General features: G+C 37.5%; 1 protein-coding gene across 5 annotated transcripts in view; it reads right to left on the bottom strand.

Annotated features, from left to right (window-relative positions):
- Nucleotides 1-3,452: 3,452 nt before the first annotated feature.
- KLHL13 (kelch like family member 13) overlaps nucleotides 3,453-18,260 on the bottom strand; it is a 141,503-nt gene continuing 126,695 nt past the window's right edge. For all 5 annotated transcript variants that reach the window (XM_049767573.1, XM_049767569.1, XM_049767571.1 and 2 more), the window contains 2 exons: nucleotides 6,898-7,011; nucleotides 3,453-5,018 (listed from right to left, as the gene is read on the bottom strand). In XM_049767573.1, coding sequence (XP_049623530.1) covers nucleotides 4,531-5,018; nucleotides 6,898-7,011 — 602 coding nt within the window. In that variant the 3' untranslated portion in view covers nucleotides 3,453-4,530. The remainder of the gene's footprint in view (nucleotides 5,019-6,897; nucleotides 7,012-18,260) is intronic.

Here is an 18,260-nt window from a genome sequence, read left to right as displayed (position 1 = left end):
TAATTGTTGAGATTCATATAGTAAAATGTAAGTGGAGTCTAAGATCATTAGTCTTATTAAAGTCTTAGTAAATATTCCATCCTGATGGGTGCTGGTTAAAAAGTATTTGAAATGGAATGTTGTGTGTGTTTAACTAGCACATAACCAGAAAGTCAGTTTTTTTAGTAAATAAATTAAAGAGAAATTAGCAAGATAAAATTAAATCTCAGGAGACAGAACCTAGAGTGTCAAGAAAGTTGCACCTTCGGGAACAAGAGCCAGACTTTTATGGATTGGCTGTAACTTCCCAATCAGTATACCTTTATTTATAACTTAGTAGTGAGAAAAGTTGTAATTTATAAATTCAGGAATTCTTTTTTTCTACAACTTCTCACTTGGTCACTGACTGCACCTATTTAGATCTTGCCTCTTTTCATACCCATTAATGATATTAGCAAAATATACCCCAAGCCTCTTTCTACCCACTAGATTGAGTTCTGAGGGAAGGGATTCCATTTGATTCATCTTTTAGACTCCAGAAATCTTCATGGGTTGATATGAAACAAGCTCATAGTCAATGTTTGTCAAAAGGAATAAATGAATATAATGAAATGTTCTTCTATTGTAGGTGTCAATAAACTAGACTCAGTTTGCTTGTGGTCTGCATTTTGATGATTCATAGAATTAGAAATAGTCTCAGGCTGTCAAGTGGCTGAACACATCAAAAAGTCAGTATTTTATCATAGATGAAAGTTATATGTGTAATTTAAATATTAGTGTCCATTATAAAAGTTTTCTTCCACATCTATGCATGTTCATTTACATATTGTCTACACTTTAACGAATGACTACAGGTATGTCATGCTTCACAAAGATTATAATGTATTTAGGCCTGGGGATATGGCTCAATGGTAGAGAATTTGCCTTGCATGTGGGAAGTCATGAATTTGATATCACAACAAGTTGATTTTAATATACTATTTTTTGTTTGTTTTGTTTTTGGGTCACACCTGGAAGTGCTCAGGGGTTACTCCTGGCTATATGCTCAGAAAATTGCTCCTGGCAGGCTCGGGGACCATATGGGATGCCGGAATTCAAACCACCATTCTTCTGCATGCAAGGTAAATGCCCTACCGCCAGGCTATCTCTCTGCCCTCTATAATTCACCGTTTATATATACATATATATCTAGAGGGTAGATAGTATTGAATGGACTCAATGGACTGTGGTAGAGGTATTTTTGATACTTCGGTACTGGGAATGCTACATCATCATACAGTTAAAGAAACATGAAATTATGTCATTAAAAGATACACAGTCCTATAACCAATTCTACTTCAGCAAAAAATTAGGTTTTATTTTTTGTTTGTTTTTTGGGTCACACCTGGCAGTGCTCAGGTGTTACTCCTGGCTCTACATTCAGAAATCGCTCCTGGCAGGCTCAGGGGACTATATGGGGTGCCGGGATTCGAATAACCATCCTTCTACATGCAAAGCAAACTCCCTACCTCCATGATATCTCTCTGGACCCCAAAATTAGTTTTTAAAAGTTAAAATAGGGACAGGAGAAGTAGCGCAATGGGTAGGAAATTTCAATCTCCAACATCCAATTGGTCAGCAAAGCCCGTTAGGAGTAATTAAGTGGAGAGCCAGAAATAAAACCTGAACACTACAGGGTACGGGTCAAAAACAAATCAAAAAGAGTCAATTACAACCCCTGTAGAAGTGTTTCTTTTTTTTTTTGGATATTAGAATGACTAATTAGTCTCATATTTTGGCTTGATTTTGTTTTGGGGTCACACCTTGCAATGCTTGGGATCACTACCAGTGATGCTAATTGATGCATTGGAAACTTATGATAGAAATAAATAGATTGATGTATCAGAGTAGTATTTTGTGTCAGAACATGATGCCTTGTTATAGCAAAATCAATTTTATATTATATATTGTATAAAATTTTTTTTGTGATTTGTAAAAACATTGCATGTACAGCAATAGTTATCTGTCTATGGAAAACATGACTTTTTCCTCTTGTATTTTCCAGATGTTCTATATTCCTTCACCCACCCCATCGGGTTTTTGTGCCATATCCAGTAGTGATCATGGGCTACTCTCAGATCTGTGCTTTCCTCTTTGCCTAGCCCAAGAATTATCTAATATGGAAAGAATTAAACCTGTGTTTACTTAAAAAATAAAGCAACACAAACAAAAAGTCAAAATACTAAGGATAAAATAAGGAAAGATCAAGTAAGAAAAACCCCATACCAATGCCCTTAACATAATTTTCAAAGACTATCACATAAACATTTTTCATTTATTATTCTAGCTTGAGAATAAATCGCAAGTACATTTTACATAGCCCCTTCTTATAATGTTCTTTGTGAATATCATAGAAATTATTCTCAGAAGTGTATGTGATCCTGTAAACTTACACATACTTGGCAGATCTTTTGTGGGGATGAAGGACCAATAAGCATTTTTTCCACAACAGCAATGAGTATTGAACAAGGAGGCTAAGTAAGTGGGGTCAATTTTTTCCTTCCTTGAATTAACGTCATTACTATTCATTGACAGAGGCTGTTTGGTACTTTTTTTTGGAAAAAAATTTTTTATGTTCAAGTATCCAATTATATTCTGGTGTGAACATCGAAACAAACACGGCTACAACAGAAAGCATTAATAGCAATGATGACAGTTTCACAGTAATAGCTACTATAAGCACAAAACATTGTGAAATCTGTGATTTTCTTTTTCTTTCTTTTTTTTTTTTTTTGTTTTTTCAGGCCACACCCATTTGATGCTCAGGGGTTACTCCTGGCTAAGCGCTCAGAAATTGCCCCCGGCTTGGGGGGACCATATGGGACACCGGGGGAATAGACCCACGGTCCTTCCTTGGCTAGCGCTTGCAAGGCAGACACCTTACCTCTAGCGCCACCTCGCCAGCCCCTGTGATTTTATTTTTTTTTCAGCTTACTATTGTTGAATGTGATGGATGCTGAATAATACAGTATTCAGAATTTTCCTTTTGCATATATATGTTTTTTACATATATATTATTTAAACACTTTGATTACAACATGATTGTGTTTGGGTTTCAGTCATGTAAAGAACACCACCCATCACCAGTGCAACATTCCCATCACCAATGTCACAAATCTCCCTCCTCCCCACCCAATCCCCGCCTGTACTCTAGACAGGCTTTCTTATGGTTATTTGGATCTTGTCATAGTAAAAAAAAAGAGACATTTGCTGTACCAAAGAGATAGTAAAGCAGGTAGGGCACTTGCCTTCCACCTGGCTGAGACAGATTTGACCTCTGACATCCTGAGAACCATTGGAAGTAATTTATATAAGTATGTCCTAAGAACTTTTGGGAGGTGCTCCCCCTCTTCAGAACCCCAAATTACAAGAAGACATTAAATAAAAGGAAGTCAAATAGACAATAATAGAAAGACACACAGCAAAATGACAGTAAATTTTTTATTGAACACAAAGATAAAACATGGAAGTTGATTTTACTGAGCAAAAGCAGCTCACCAGGTGAAACTGCTATACTTTGTGCTAAATAACCTTACAAACTGAGAGTATACAGAATACGTATAATATGTCAGTCACCTCAACAGCAAAGGAGAATGTGTAGATTACAATTTGGGAAGATAAAATTTGGTCAAGTGACAAATTTGGGTGCTGCAAATTTCTAGCCCTTATTCACCTAAATTTACTGTGATTCTACCTATGTGTGTTCCCACTTTAATAGAAACTGCATTTCTGGAAGAAAAGTCAAGTGAGTTGTTTCTCACATTTCTTTGGCACGCCAATTTTTCAAATTGTGTTTGATATGTGTATGTGTAAAAAACCCAGATCCTTATTTCTAAGTTGTGGGTCCATGCTGTTTGACTTTTAATTACTAGTGGTGAATTTGTTATTATTTCTCCTGCAAGTCTAAGAAACATTATATGTACCCATTGTACCCACACAGACAGGTGAGTTGACAGATAGGTCAAAAATACTTTGTGAAAAGAGGGAGGTAGCTCATGCGAGTTGGCAATCTTGTGTCTACTGTTTTCGGTTGGAGCGGGCGCCTCCCTTTGAATTGTACAGTCAAAGATGAAGAGAAAAATTTTGACTTTGAAGCCTAGTTAGCACAGTTGCACACTTGACTATAATCCACCTTCAACTTGGTTTATTGAGGGTTCCAATGCAAGATGACAACTACCTTACACTCAGCACACAGCATCAAAAAGTACTGAAAAAACATTTTATAGACAATACCTCATTTCCCCACCACCACCCCTTTTTTGTAAAATATATGTTAAACATCGATTTCTAGGGGGGTAGGTTTTTAGGATGTTTTTGTCACCACTTTATAAACACTCTAAGCCAAACAAACAGCACAAATAACATCAATGTCATTTTTCCCAATATCTGTATCAATTACTGGAGGCTAATCCTAACATACACTACTTAACGGGGGAGGGGAAGGATGGGGTAAATAAGAGAATTCAGGACACATTGCAAAGAGAGGACTATAGCATCTTAGTTGGAGGGGTATTAAGGTGCAGAAAGAGGGGACTCTCTCGAAGGTGATGGTGTGGTTTCTTCGGGTGGAAAAACAGTGAGCGTGCAGGCTCGAATGCCACCCAGGGACTCTGGGAGATCGAACACTTTATGCCACTCATCTTTATCTGGATCATATTTCTGCACTATCTCTACCATACAGCGGTTATTCCAGGAATACCCACCAACCACATAGATTTTATTTTCAAAGACAGCAACCCCAACATCACTTTGGCCTCTCAACATGGCAGCAATCGGGGTCCACTGGTCAAGGATGGGTGAATAGTATTCACAGCTCAGGACGTCGTCATAATCACTGGTTCCTCTGAAGTGATTTCCACCGATGACATAAAGCCTCTCTCCCACGGTACACATGCAGTGCAGACCTCTCACAGTGGTCATTGGGGCCTTCTGAATCCATTTGTCGGTGTCAGGGTCAAAGCACATGAGCTCTTTTTGGAAAGTATCGTGAGTAATTCCTCCTAAAGATGCAAATGTTAGACAATAAGGAAACAGACCAGTACTAAAAACACAAAAGCAGAGTAAAAGGTTCATAGCAAAGGAACTCTTGGCCACATGTTATAACAGTTTCAATCCCAGGTTTTACATATCGTCCAGATACCCTGCCAGGAGTAAGCCCTGATCACAGTTAGGTGTGACTCACAAACACACAAAAGATTATTCAGGATTATTTGTTTTTGTTGAGTTTTTGTTGGTGGGATATTCTTCAATTACATGTCCGTCAATCTGTACAATTAAAAGGATCAGACTGTATGTTTTGCATTTTTTGTTTGTTTGGGGCCATCTCAGGGATTATTCCTGGCAGGGCTTGCGGGACCATATGCAGTGTCAGGGCTTAAACCCAGGTGATCTGGAGGCAAATGCTCTACCTGAAGCACCATGTTCTGTATATTAAAGAGAGAGAGAGAAAAATATATTCTCAACTCTGTCATTTGTTGTTCTATTGTCTGGTATACAGATGACAACCACTGTGTTTCTCTTTCTGATATTTAATGTTTTTTTCCTGTGTTTATAAAATTCCAAGAAACTAAACTTCAAACTTTGGTTTGAAAATATCCTATGGTATCAATCCTGTCATTGATAAGAAAGGTAATTTGTACCTTATATCTAGTTATTATATATTTTGCATTATGACAAAAGACCACCAGAAAAACTCAATTTTATACCCTCCACAAATTGGTTGTCATCCTAACTAGGCAAATAAAATTTGTAGATAGTGTAAAATATTGATTAGTGTAAATCATATGTTTTCCTGGATAACTCAATATAAGATATCCCATAGATTCTCTCATAAATTTAACACCAGAAACCTACTAATCACTCACTCTATGCCTTTCACTGTTCCTTTTAGGTCACAGATTTCATCAAATAGTTGGTTCAGAGAGTTTGACTAGAAATATCAAATTAATGTCTTTGTTTTCTAATAATGTAACTTCTGGCCAGGGAATAGCAGGCCATCAAAACAGGAAAAGTCTAACAAAGTAGACTGTATCAGAGAGAAATAATAATAATTTGCTTAACAAAGAAAAATAGCAGTGCTAGAGATGAACATTGTATTAAAATAAGAATTCTGTCTAAATCTTATGTAAATTTGATTTGACCCCAATAATTTGAGAATGAGAGCTGTTATTAGAACAGTAAGAGCTACCGGTAACTGTAAATGTTTTAGAGCTTTTCATTAGAAAAATAGGTAGTAGCACAGAATTATTTATGCAATGGGATCAAAGTATAACTACTGTAATTTTAAGAAAAAAATAATGTGTAATGAGTTGTACTACATTAGAAAATGAGTATTATTATGAAATATAGATGCATCACAAACAAATTGATACCCAGTAGAGCATATGTGTTATATAGGAACCTATATTTCTTCACAGTATATAAACGTTTTTGGTAGTGCCAGTGATGGAGCCCAGGGTGGCATTGCACGCCTGAAAAGCAAGTACACACTTTGCATTTGAGTAACACCATCAGCTTAGTTTAAGTATACTTTAAATAACAATGTATTAAGTGCTACTGTAGAGAATGTGAATGGTGTTTGTTAGAGCACAGGGTCCATTTACAAATAGAATGTGGGGAATAAAATAATGAAGTAGAGATACTAAACATTTTCAAATTAATTCTAAGTTAGGTATTTATAGCAGAATTGGTCGCCTACTAGCTCTATGAACTTACAGAATGTCAAAGGCATTCATATGCAAATACACACACAACATCTAAAATCAAGATGTTATATTTTGATTACTCATTTTTCTGGGTTATTATTAACATATCAAGATACAGAAACAGATTTAATGGTATATGAATTATATCAATTTCATTCATTTTATAATTGCTTACCTGAAATATACATTACTCCTCCATACACAGTTCCAGCATGGCCATAGTGTGGTTCACTCATTTTGGCAACATAGGTCCATTCATTTGTTCTGGGATTGTAGCATTCCACTGTAGCTATTATTAAGAAAAAATATTATAATTTTAAATTTAATAATAGTATTTTATTTTGGAGAATGCAATAATAATCAAACTATAGAAACAAACCGATTATAGGTTTAAGATATTTTGTTAATTATTAATATTATATTAATGTTAACAATCAATACATGTTGTATTATCCTAGTTACTTAAAGAAGATAGCACACTGTCACTGCAGGAATTACTTGGGTCTATTCTATTCCACTATCTTGTTATACTTAAGAATTTAGCCAGGAGTAACTCCTGAGCACCGCTGGGTGTGGCCCAAAAACCAAAATAAATAAATAAATAAATAAATAAACAAACAATCAAGGGCCCGGAGAGATAGCACAGCGGCGTTTGCCTTGCAAGCAGCCGATCCAGGACCTAAGGTGGTTGGTTCGAATCCCGGTGTCCCATATGGTCCCCCGTGCCTGCCAGGAGCTATTTCTGAGCAGACAGCCAGGAGTAACTCCTGAGCACCGCCGGGTGTGGCCCAAAAACCAAAATAAATAAATAAATAAAGAATTTAGGGGGCCAGAGAGATAGCATGGAGGTTGTGGTTCAAATCCCATATGGACCCCGGAGCCTGCCAGGAGCGATTTCTGAGTGTGGAGCCAGGTGAACCCCTGAGCGGCGCTGGGTGTGACCCAAAAACCAAAAAAAAAAAAAAAAAAGAATTTAACATTTCTCCTATTTCTTCATTTGAAATATATGGGATAGTAAAAAAAGAAAAAGGAAAGTATCATTTCCTCTCCCCCATGTTGTTATGCCATCCATACAAGAAACAAAGGCTATTAGATATTAAGTAAAATTTTGTTTAGAATGAAAGGGTGCACATGGCTTGGTTATGAAATGGTACCGAAGACTTTATCTGAATAATTTATTTCATTCAGTTCAGGCTAAAAATGAACACTATAATTTTCCAAAATTTAGACATTAAGATAAGTTAGCAGTTTTAAAATTAAATTATTTAAAATTAAAATTAAATTAAATAGAAAAATTACATATTTTAATAAAATTATCATTTTAAGAGAAACTATATTGAGAAGTGACCTCAACTTACTAAAATGTTAATCTGTTATTAACTTCTAAAACAATGAGAGTCCAGACAAAAATATAAATGTGATCCTTTCTTAAAATATAGGAAGAAATAGATCAATATGAGTACCTCCTTCAGGTACATTAAGTCCACACTGACTTGAAACTTTTATTTTGTTTATTGCAGAAACTGTCAGGCACTAGCCAATTTCTTTCACCATAACTTTTCTCTCTTTCTTCCAACAGATCCACAAAATGGCTCTGGTAAGCACCATCTCAAAACTCAAAACTGAATTCAAATTAGTACATTCTCTTGAAGCTAGAATTCTAGGCAATGAAACTGAAATTTCTGTCTACAGAGTTTAAGCAATTTGCTAAAACTGGGATAAAGTTTAGTTACTTGCAGATAAATGTAATCTTGACTCATGTTTTATCTTTTGAATAAGATTGATTATTTAAAAAATAAGATAAGAAAGACAAATTAGAGAAATAAATTATTTTCCTACTCTATTCAATAATTTAATTTCTTCATGAAGTTAAATATATAAAGTACTTTTTTTCTTAATAACATCACATTATACCCCTTCTCCCATCCCCCTTGCAGTTACTTCAGTTTTGAAGTTTTTGTATTATATCAAAGAGTTTTACTATTTTTATTTTTGAGCTACTCTCATGTTAGTTTTTGTTCATTATTTTAGGCTTGGACCATTACCAACTCCATTTCTTATAAACCCTTTCATCAAGTAGCAAGTATACATTTTCTTCTTAAAATAAGGAATTTTTTCTCCAAGATTAATGGCAATGAAAAATAACCACATACTTCAGAACTTTTTAAAAACTATTTCCAGTCACTGTACATCTTCTTTAATGTTTATTTCCACTTGTCTTTAGTATAAATTTCACCTAATTTACAAGCAAAATTTTACTAAATGTACTAATCACTTTTCTCACTCTCCACTTATAGAGGATCTCATTTATTGATTGGAAATTGGCATCAACAATTAATTAATGGTAGGGCTTTATCTGATCAAAGAAAATAGTCTAAGCACAAATCCTATCAAAAAGCAACTTCTAAAGATATCTTTCTCTTCTATTTTCAGTTAAAAAGGTTTTATAATACAGTACTATACTTTTCTTTTCTTTTTTTTTCTTTGGTTTTTGGGTCACACCCAGCAGTGCTCAAGGGTTCCTCCTGGATCTATGCTCAGAAATCGCTCCTGGCAGGCTCGAGGGACTATATGGGATGCCAAGATTCAAACCACCGTCCTTCTGCGTCTAAGGCAAACACCTTACCGCTGTGCTATCTCTCCTGCCCCCGCTATACTTTTCTTAATAAAAATTTTGCCTTGAACTTACTGCTTTAGAGTGTAACTCTCTAACTCAATATGTTTGAATGCAGTTTCCATTGTTTTCCCCTTTATACTTTTAATAGTGGCTATGAGTTTAATAGCTGTTGACTCTTACTCATTACTTTTTCCTGTGTAGACAGATTATGCTCTCTCTATATATATGTCAGTTAATTCCACTTTTCCTTGTAAAGTTTATAAGAATACATCTTTAATTTCTTATACAGTAGTTTCTCCCCCAAAATCACAATAATATATAATAGTTAATATCCTTAAACTTGTCTTCTTTAAGTTAAAAATATATCTCTTAGTATTTTTAAAATTTAATCTTTGTTAACCTTTGAATCCCCATGCAGAACTGTTGTTATTATTTTAAAAACCTAGGGACTTGCTCCTTGAAGCACAAGTTATCCCTTGAATATGATTCTCTATATATATTTCTGCTTATTTTTTCGCTTGCTCTCTCAAGATACTGTTCTCTTTTGAGCAGGTATCTTTGCTTTTTCAAGGATATGTTTGCTCTTTAATGTCACTCTTTCTGTCTTTTTGACTTGGAAAAAGCCGGTGTTCTCTTGAACAAATATTCGTCCCTCTACAATTTTGTTTAAGCAAATTTTATTCGATGAAAACTATCTTGCTTAACACACACACACTATAGTATATAGCTTTTGTTTGTTTTTGGGTCACACCTGGTGACACTCAGGGGTTTCTCCTGGCTCTGCACTCAGAAATCGCTCCTGGCAGGCTCAGGGGACCATATGGGATGCCGGGGTTCAAACCTGGGTCAGTTCTAGGTCAGCTGCATATAAGGCAAACACACTACTGCTGTGCTATCACGCTGGCCCCAGTAACTAGCCTTAACATAGAATACTCACTAACCTTTCCTAGCTCTTTCTCTCTTACATTTATTTTTGTTGTTGTTTTCAGTTTTTGGGGGGCAACACATGTTAGAACTCAGTAATTTATTTTGGCCAGGCTCATGGGAACATATGGGATTCTGTGGACCCAAACTGGGTGGGCCACTTGCAAGGAAAGGCATGTCCTTACCCACTGTACTATTTCTTTTTTTCATTTTTTCTTTTTTTTTTTTTTTTTTTTTTTTTTTTTTTTTTTTTCATGTTAGTTTTTATTTTGGTTTTGGCTCATACTTGGCAGTTCTTTGGGATTACTTGTGGCAGTCCTCAGTGTACCAAATGGGATGCTGGAGTCAAACTTGGGTCAGCTTCATGCAAGGCAAATTCCCTACCTGCTGTACTAACTCTCCAGCCCTATCCTATTTTTTTTTTTTTTTTTTTTTTTTCCTTTTCTTTTTTTTTTTTTTTTTTAATTTTTTTTTTATTTAAACACCTTGATTACATACATGATTGTGTTTGGGTTTCAGTCATAAAAGGAACACCACCCATCACCAGTGCAACATTCCCATCACCCAAGTCCCAAATCACCCTCCTCCCCACCCAACCCCCGCCTGTACCCTAAACAGGCTCTACATTTCCCTCATACATTCTCAATATTAGGACAGTTCAAAATGTAGTTATTTCTCTAACTAAACTCATCACTCTTTGTGGTGAGCTTCCTGAGGTGAGCTGGAACTTCCAGCTCTTTTCTCTTTTGTGTCTGAAAATTATTATTACAAGGGTGTCTTTCATTTTTCTTAAAACCCATAGATGAGTGAGACCATTCTGCGTTTTTCTCTCTCTCTCTGACTTATTTCACTCAGCATAATAGATTCCATGTACATCCATGTATAGGAAAATTTCATGACTTCATCTCTCCTGACAGCTGCATAATATTCCATTGTGTATATGTACCACAGTTTCTTTAGCCATTCATCTGTTGAAGGGCATCTTGGTTGTTTCCAGAGTCTTGCTATGGTAAATAGAGCTGCAATGAATATAGGTGTAAGGAAGGGGTTTTTGTATTGTATTTTTGTGTTCCTAGGGTATATTCCTAGGAGTGGTATAGCTGGATCGTATGGGAGCTCGATTTCCAGTTTTTGGAGGAATCTCCATATCGCTTTCCATAAAGGTTGAACTAGACAGCATTCCCACCAGCAGTGGATAAGAGTTCCTTTCTCTCCACATCCCCGCCAACACTGTTTATTCTCATTCTTTGTGATGTGTGCCATTCTCTGGGGTGTGAGGTGGTATCTCATCGTTGTTTTGATTTGCATCTCCCTGATGATTAGTGATGTGGAACATTTTTTCATGTGTCTTTTGGCCATGCGTATTTCTTCTTTGTCAAAGTGTCTGTTCATTTCTTCTCCCCATTTTTTGATGGAGTTAGATGTTTTTTTCTTGTAAAGTTCTGTCAGTGCCTTGTATATTTTGGAGATTAGCCCCTTATCTGATGGGTATTGGGTGAATAGTTTCTCCCACTCAGTGGGTGGCTCTTGTATCCTGGGCACTATTTCCTTTGAGGTGCAGAAGCTTCTCAGCTTGATATATTCCCATCTGTTAATCTCTGCTTTCACTTGCTTGGAGAGTGCAGTTTCCTCCTTGAAGATGCCTGTAATGTCCTGTAGTGTTTTGCCTATGTGCTGTTCTATATATCTTATGGTTTTGGGGCTGATATCGAGGTCTTTAATCCATTTGGATTTTACCTTTGTACATGATGTTAGCTGGGGGTCTAAGTTTAATTTTTTGCAAGTGGCTATCCAATTGTGCCAACACCACTTGTTGAAGAGGCTTTCCCTGCTCCATTTAGGATTTCCTGCTCCTTTATCAAAAATTAGATGGTTGTATCTCTGGGGAACATTTTCTGAGTATTCAAGCCTATTCCACTGATCTGAGGACCTATCCTTATTCCAATACCATGCTGTTTTGATAACTGTTGCTTTGTAGTACAGTTTAAAGTTGGGAAAAGTAATTCCTCCCATATTCTTTTTCCCAATGATTGCTTTAGCTATTCGAGGGTGTTTATTGTTCCAAATGAATTTCAAAAGTGTCTGATCCACTTCTTTGAAGAATGTCATGGGTATCTTTAGAGGGATGGCATTAAATCTGTATAATGCCTTGGGGAGTATTGACATTTTGATGATGTTAATCCTGCCAATCCATGAGCAGGGTATGTGTTTCCATTTCCGTGTGTCCTCTCTTATTTCTTGGAGCAGAGTTTTATAGTTTTCTTTGTATAGGTCCTTCACATATTTAGTCAAGTTGATTCCAAGATATTTGAGTTTGTGTGGTACTATTGTGAATGGGGTTGTTTTCTTAATGTCCATTTCTTCTTTATTACTGTTGGTGTATAGAAAGGCCATTGATTTTTGTGTGTTAATTTTGTAGCCTGCCACCTTGCTATATGAGTCTATTGTTTCTAGAAGCTTTTTGATAGAGTCTTTAGGGTTTTCTAAGTAGAGTATCATGTCATCTGCAAACAGTGAGAGCTTGACTTCTTCCTTTCCTATCTGGATTCCCTTGATATCCTTTTCTTGCCTAATCGCTATAGCAAGTACTTCCAGTGCTATGTTGAATAGGAGTGGTGAGAGAGGACAGCCTTGTCTTGTGCCAGAATTTAGAGGGAAGGCTTTCAGTTTTTCTCCATTGAGGATAATATTTGCCACTGGCTTGTGGTAGATGGCCTTCACTATATTGAGAAAGGTTCCCTCCATTCCCATCTTGCTGAGAGTTTTGATCAAGAATGGGTGTTGGACCTTATCAAATGCTTTCTCTGCATCTATTGATATGATCATGTGGTTTTTATTTTTCTTGTTATTGATGTTGTGTATTATGTTGATAGATTTACGGATGTTAAACCAGCCTTGCATTCCTGGGATGAAACCTACTTGATCGTAGTGGATGATCTTCTTAATGAGGCATTGAATCCTATTTGCCAGGATTTTGTTGAGGATCTTTGCATCTGCATTCATCAGTGATATTGGTCTGTAATTTTCTTTTTTGGTAGCGTCTCTGTCTGGTTTAGGTATCAAGGTGATGTTGGCTTCATAAAAGCTATTTGGAAGTGTTTCTGTTTGTTCAATTTCATGAAAGAGTCTTGCCAAGATTGGCAGTAGTTCCTCTTGGAAAGTTTGATAGAATTCATTAGTGAATCCATCTGGACCTGGGCTTTTGTTTTTCGGCAGACATTTGATTACTGTTTTAATTTCATCAATGGTGATGGGGGTGTTTAGATATGCTACATCCTCTTCCTTCAACCGTGGAAGATTATAAGAGTCCAAGAATTTATCCATTTCTTCCAGGTTCTCATTTTTAGTGGCGTAGAGTTTTTCAAAGTAGTTTCTGATTACCCTTTGAATCTCTGTCATATCAGTAGTGATCTCTCCTTTTTCATTCCTGATACGAGTTATCAAGTTTCTCTCTCTCTCTTTCTTTGTTAGGTTTGCCAGTGGTCTATCAATCTTGTTTATTTTTTCAAAGAACCAACTTCTGCTTTCGTTGATCTTTCGGATTGTTTTTTGAGTTTCCACTTCGTTGATTTCTGCTCTCAGCTTTGTTATTTCCTTCTGTCTTCCTGTTCTTGGGTCCTTTTGTTGAGCATTTTCTAGTTCTATTAGCTGTGTCATTAAGTTACTCAGGTAAGCTCCTTCTTCCTTCCTGATGTGTGCTTGCAAAGCTATAAATTTTCCTCTCAGTACTGCTTTTGCTGTGTCCCATAAGTTCTGAGAGTTTGTGTCTTTATTGTCATTTGTTTCCAGGAACCTTTTTATTTCCTCCTTGATTTCATCTCGGACCCACTGGTTATTGAGCATGAGGCTGTTTAACTTCCAGGTGTTAAAGTGTTTCTTCTGAGTCCCTTTGGAGTTCACAAATAATTTCAGAGCCTTGTGGTCAGCGAAGGTAGTCTGCAAAATTTCTATCCTCTTGATCTTATGGAGGTATGTTTTATGTGCCAGCATGTAGTCTATCCTGGAGAATGTCCCATGTACATTGGAGAAGAATGTGTATCCAGGTTTCTGGGGATGGAGTGTCCTATATATATCCACTAGGCCTCTTTCTTCCATTTCTCTCCTCAGGTCTAGTATATTCTTGTTGGGTTTCAGTCTGGTTGACCTGTCCAGTGTTGACAAAGCCGTGTTTAGGTCCCCCACAATTATTGTGTTGTTGTTGATATTATTTTTCAGATTTGTCAGCAGTTGTATTAAATATTTTGCTGGCCCCTCATTCGGTGCATATATGTTTAGGAGAGTGAATTCTTCCTGCTCTACGTACCCCTTGATTAATATAAAATGTCCGTCTTTGTCCCTTACAACCTTCCTGAGTATAAAGTTTGCATTATCTGATATTAGTATGGCCACTCCAGCTTTTTTATGGGTGTTGTTTGCTTGGATAACTTTTCTCCAGCCTTTTATTTTGAGTCTATGTTTGTTCTGACTATTCAGGTGCGTTTCTTGTAGGCAGCAGAAGGTTGGATTGAGTTTTTTGATCCATTTAGCCACTCTGTGTCTCTTAACTGGTGCATTTAGTCCATTGACGTTGAGAGAAAGAATTGTCCTGGGATTTAACGCCATCTTTATTTCAAAATTTGGTGTGTCTTTTGGGTAGTCTTGTCTTAGATTAGGTCTTTCAGTTTTTCTCTTAAGACTGGTTTTGTGTCTGTGAAGTTTCTGAGCTGTTTTTTGTCTGTGAAACCATGTATTCTTCCATCAAACCGGAAAGTGAGTTTTGCTGGGTATAGTATTCTGGGTGAAGCATTCATTTCATTCAGTCTTGTCACAATATCCCACCACTGCTTTCTGGCATTGAGCGTTTCTGGTGACAGGTCTGCTGTAAATCTCAGGGAAGCTTGCTTGAACATGATTTCCCCTTTTGATCTTGCTGTTTTCAGAATTCTGTCTCTATCTGTGGGATTTGTCATTGTGACTAGGATGTGTCTTGGGGTGGTTTTTCTGGGGTCTCTTTTGGTTGGTACTCTTCGGGCATGCAGGATTTGATCACATATATTCTTTAGCTCTGGGAGTTTCTCTTTAATGATGTTCTTGACCATTGATTCTTCCTGGAAATTTTCTTCCTGGGTCTCTGGGACTCCAATGATTCTTAAGTTGTTTCTGTTGATCTTATCATAGACTTCTATTTTCGTCTGTTCCCATTCTTTGACTAATTTTTCCATTGTCTGCTCATTTGCTTTAAGTTTTTTGTCCAATCTCTCCTGCTGTATGGAATTGTTATGTATCTCATCTTCCACAGCACCAAGTCTATTCTCAGCTTCTGATACCCTGTCCCAGAGCTTATCCATTTTGTCATTCACTTCGTTTACTGAGTTTTTCAGGCCTGTTAGTTGACATGTTATTTCAGTTTGGAGTTTTGTCATTTCTGCCTTCATATTTTCTTTGTTCTTATTAGTGTTCTGTTCAACTCGATCCATGGTTTCTTGGAGTCTGTTGAGCACCTTCCATATTGCTAGTCTAAAGTCCTTATCTGAGAGGTTGATTAGTTGTTCAGTCATTATCTGGTCCTCAGAATTGTCATCTTCATTCTCTATGTCTGATGCTGGCCTGCGCTGTTTCCCCATTGTCACATTTGTATTGTGGGTTTTTCTACGTGTTGTAGTGGTATTCATTGTCTATATGATGTAGGCAGCACACTCCTCTGGCTCCTCCCTTTCTGGATGGGCTGACTTGCCTCTAAGGGAGGGGAGTCCTCCGTGGATGAAGCCTCACACTGGGTCAAATCTTAGGCCCGAGCATGTAACAGAGAAGACAGTCCAGAGAGAAATGTTTGCTTCTGTGATATAGCGCCGTTCTTAGTGTGATTTTTCCTTCTTGTTGCAATGGAGTTCTTTCCTTAGAAAGAGTGCACGGCCGCGTAGCGAAGCGGAGCGGCCGTGCTCCTCTGAGCCTCTTTTTGCCCCACTCGCAAGAGTTTCACGCAAGAGGACAGTAGACAGACATAGACAGGTCACACTCACAGTCTTTCACAGCTGAGCCCCACTGGGCCGGTGTACTTTCGCGGATTTTCCCCGCCTGGTGTCACACACAGGGAGCAAGCTTTTGCAAAGGATAGCCGGTTTTTATGCTCTGAAGTCCCTCCCTGAAAATGGCGTCTGGGCGAGCGAGGTTTCTGGAGGCTCTTTTTGCCCCACTCGCAAGAGTTTCACGCAAGAGGACAGTAGACAGACATAGACAGGTCACACTCACAGTCTTTCACAGCTGAGCCCCACTGGGCCGGTGTACTTTCGCGGATTTTCCCCGCCTGGTGTCACACACAGGGAGCCAGCTTTTGCAAAGGATAGCCGGTTTTTATGCTCTGAAGTCCCTCCCTGAAAATGGCGTCTGGGCGAGCGAGGTTTCTGGAGGCTCTTTTTGCCCCACTCGCAAGAGTTTCACGCAAGAGGACAGTAGACAGACCTAGACAGGTCACACTCACAGTCTTTCACAGCTGAGCCCCACTGGGCCGGTGTACTTTCGCGGATTTTCCCCGCCTGGTGTCACACACAGGGAGCCAGCTTTTGCAAAGGATAGCCGGCTTTTATGCTCTGAAGTCCCTCCCTGAAAATGGCGTCTGGGCGAGCGAGGTTTCTGGAGGCTCTTTTTGCCCCACTCGCAAGAGTTTCACGCAAGAGGACAGTAGACAGACATAGACAGGTCACACTCACAGTCTTTCACAGCTGAGCCCCACTGGGCCGGTGTACTTTCGCGGATTTTCCCCGCCTGGTGTCACACACAGGGAGCCAGCTTTTGCCTTTTTTTCATTTTTTCATTGTACTATTTCTCTAGCCCTCTATTTATTTATTTATTTATTTATTTATTTATTTATTTATTTATTTATTTATTTATTTATTTATTTATTTATTTATGCATACCAAGGATCCAACTCCAGGACTCGGACATTTACTTTATCAATGTGCTATGTGCTTTATCCCCCTAGTTCCCATGTTTCTAATCCAACAAAATGTACATTATTTCCAACAACCTTGAGGGTGGGAAGGCATGAGGAATTATGGAAGACAAAACTTGAAGCCACAAAGTAATAATTCTGTTTTGAGGGGTGGGATTGGTAATGACACAAGTTGGAAACTCTAGAGCAAGGATCAGATAAACCACAGTTCTGGAGCCAAATCTAGTAGACCACCTGTTTTTGTATGGAACACAAGATGAAAATAGAAATAGCTTTTATATTTCAATAATTGAAAAAAATCAAAGGAAGAACATTTTGTGACATTTAAAGTTACAAGGAATTCAAATTTTGATGGTAATATTTAAAGCTCCATTTAAACACAGCCTCAGCCATTTGTTTATAAAATGTCTGCATTTGTGGTGCAATAGCAGAAATGATCAGTTGTAACAGAGATCCTATGGCCTGAAATATCAAAAATATTTAATTTCTGGTCCTTTATGGGAGTTTTCTAACCCCTAGTTTAGAGAATCATTGTTAGCATCTGATCACCTAAAGGCCCCTCCAGTTTAGATTACACTTAGGTTGCCAATTTCAAATATCTCATATGGGGCAATTTCATTCTGTCTGGTGTTTTCAACAGAGTGCAGACTTATTCCCAATGGGGTAACTTAGGACCAACTTGATCTTAGGTATTGGGCCTGAAGAAAACCATTTTGATAAGGATAGCTGTTTTAGGTTGCTTGGGGTGAGTTTGAAGTGATCCTTAGTATTGTGGAGTGCCAGTTGGCAATGAGTTGCTTACGGAAGAAACTACAGAAATTCATTAAGGGTATGGGAGAATATGAAAACTATCAATAATCGAATCAAACGTTTATTTGAATAAAAAAACCCAACTTCTTTCCTTTAAGTTTTTCCTTGAAGCTTGATATTAATATTGAACTGGTAAAATATATCTGATTTGTCCTTTTCTCTTCAATCTAGGACACTTCAGTGGAAGATCAATTTCTTCCATAACATAATTTTGAAAGATGTCACACATAACTGATTCTTTTTTTCATTTCAGTAACAG

Source organism: Suncus etruscus, chromosome X, assembly GCF_024139225.1.
Source record: "Suncus etruscus isolate mSunEtr1 chromosome X, mSunEtr1.pri.cur, whole genome shotgun sequence".
Classification (NCBI taxonomy): domain Eukaryota; kingdom Metazoa; phylum Chordata; class Mammalia; order Eulipotyphla; family Soricidae; genus Suncus; species Suncus etruscus.
This window is presented reverse-complemented; position numbering and strand designations above follow the sequence as displayed.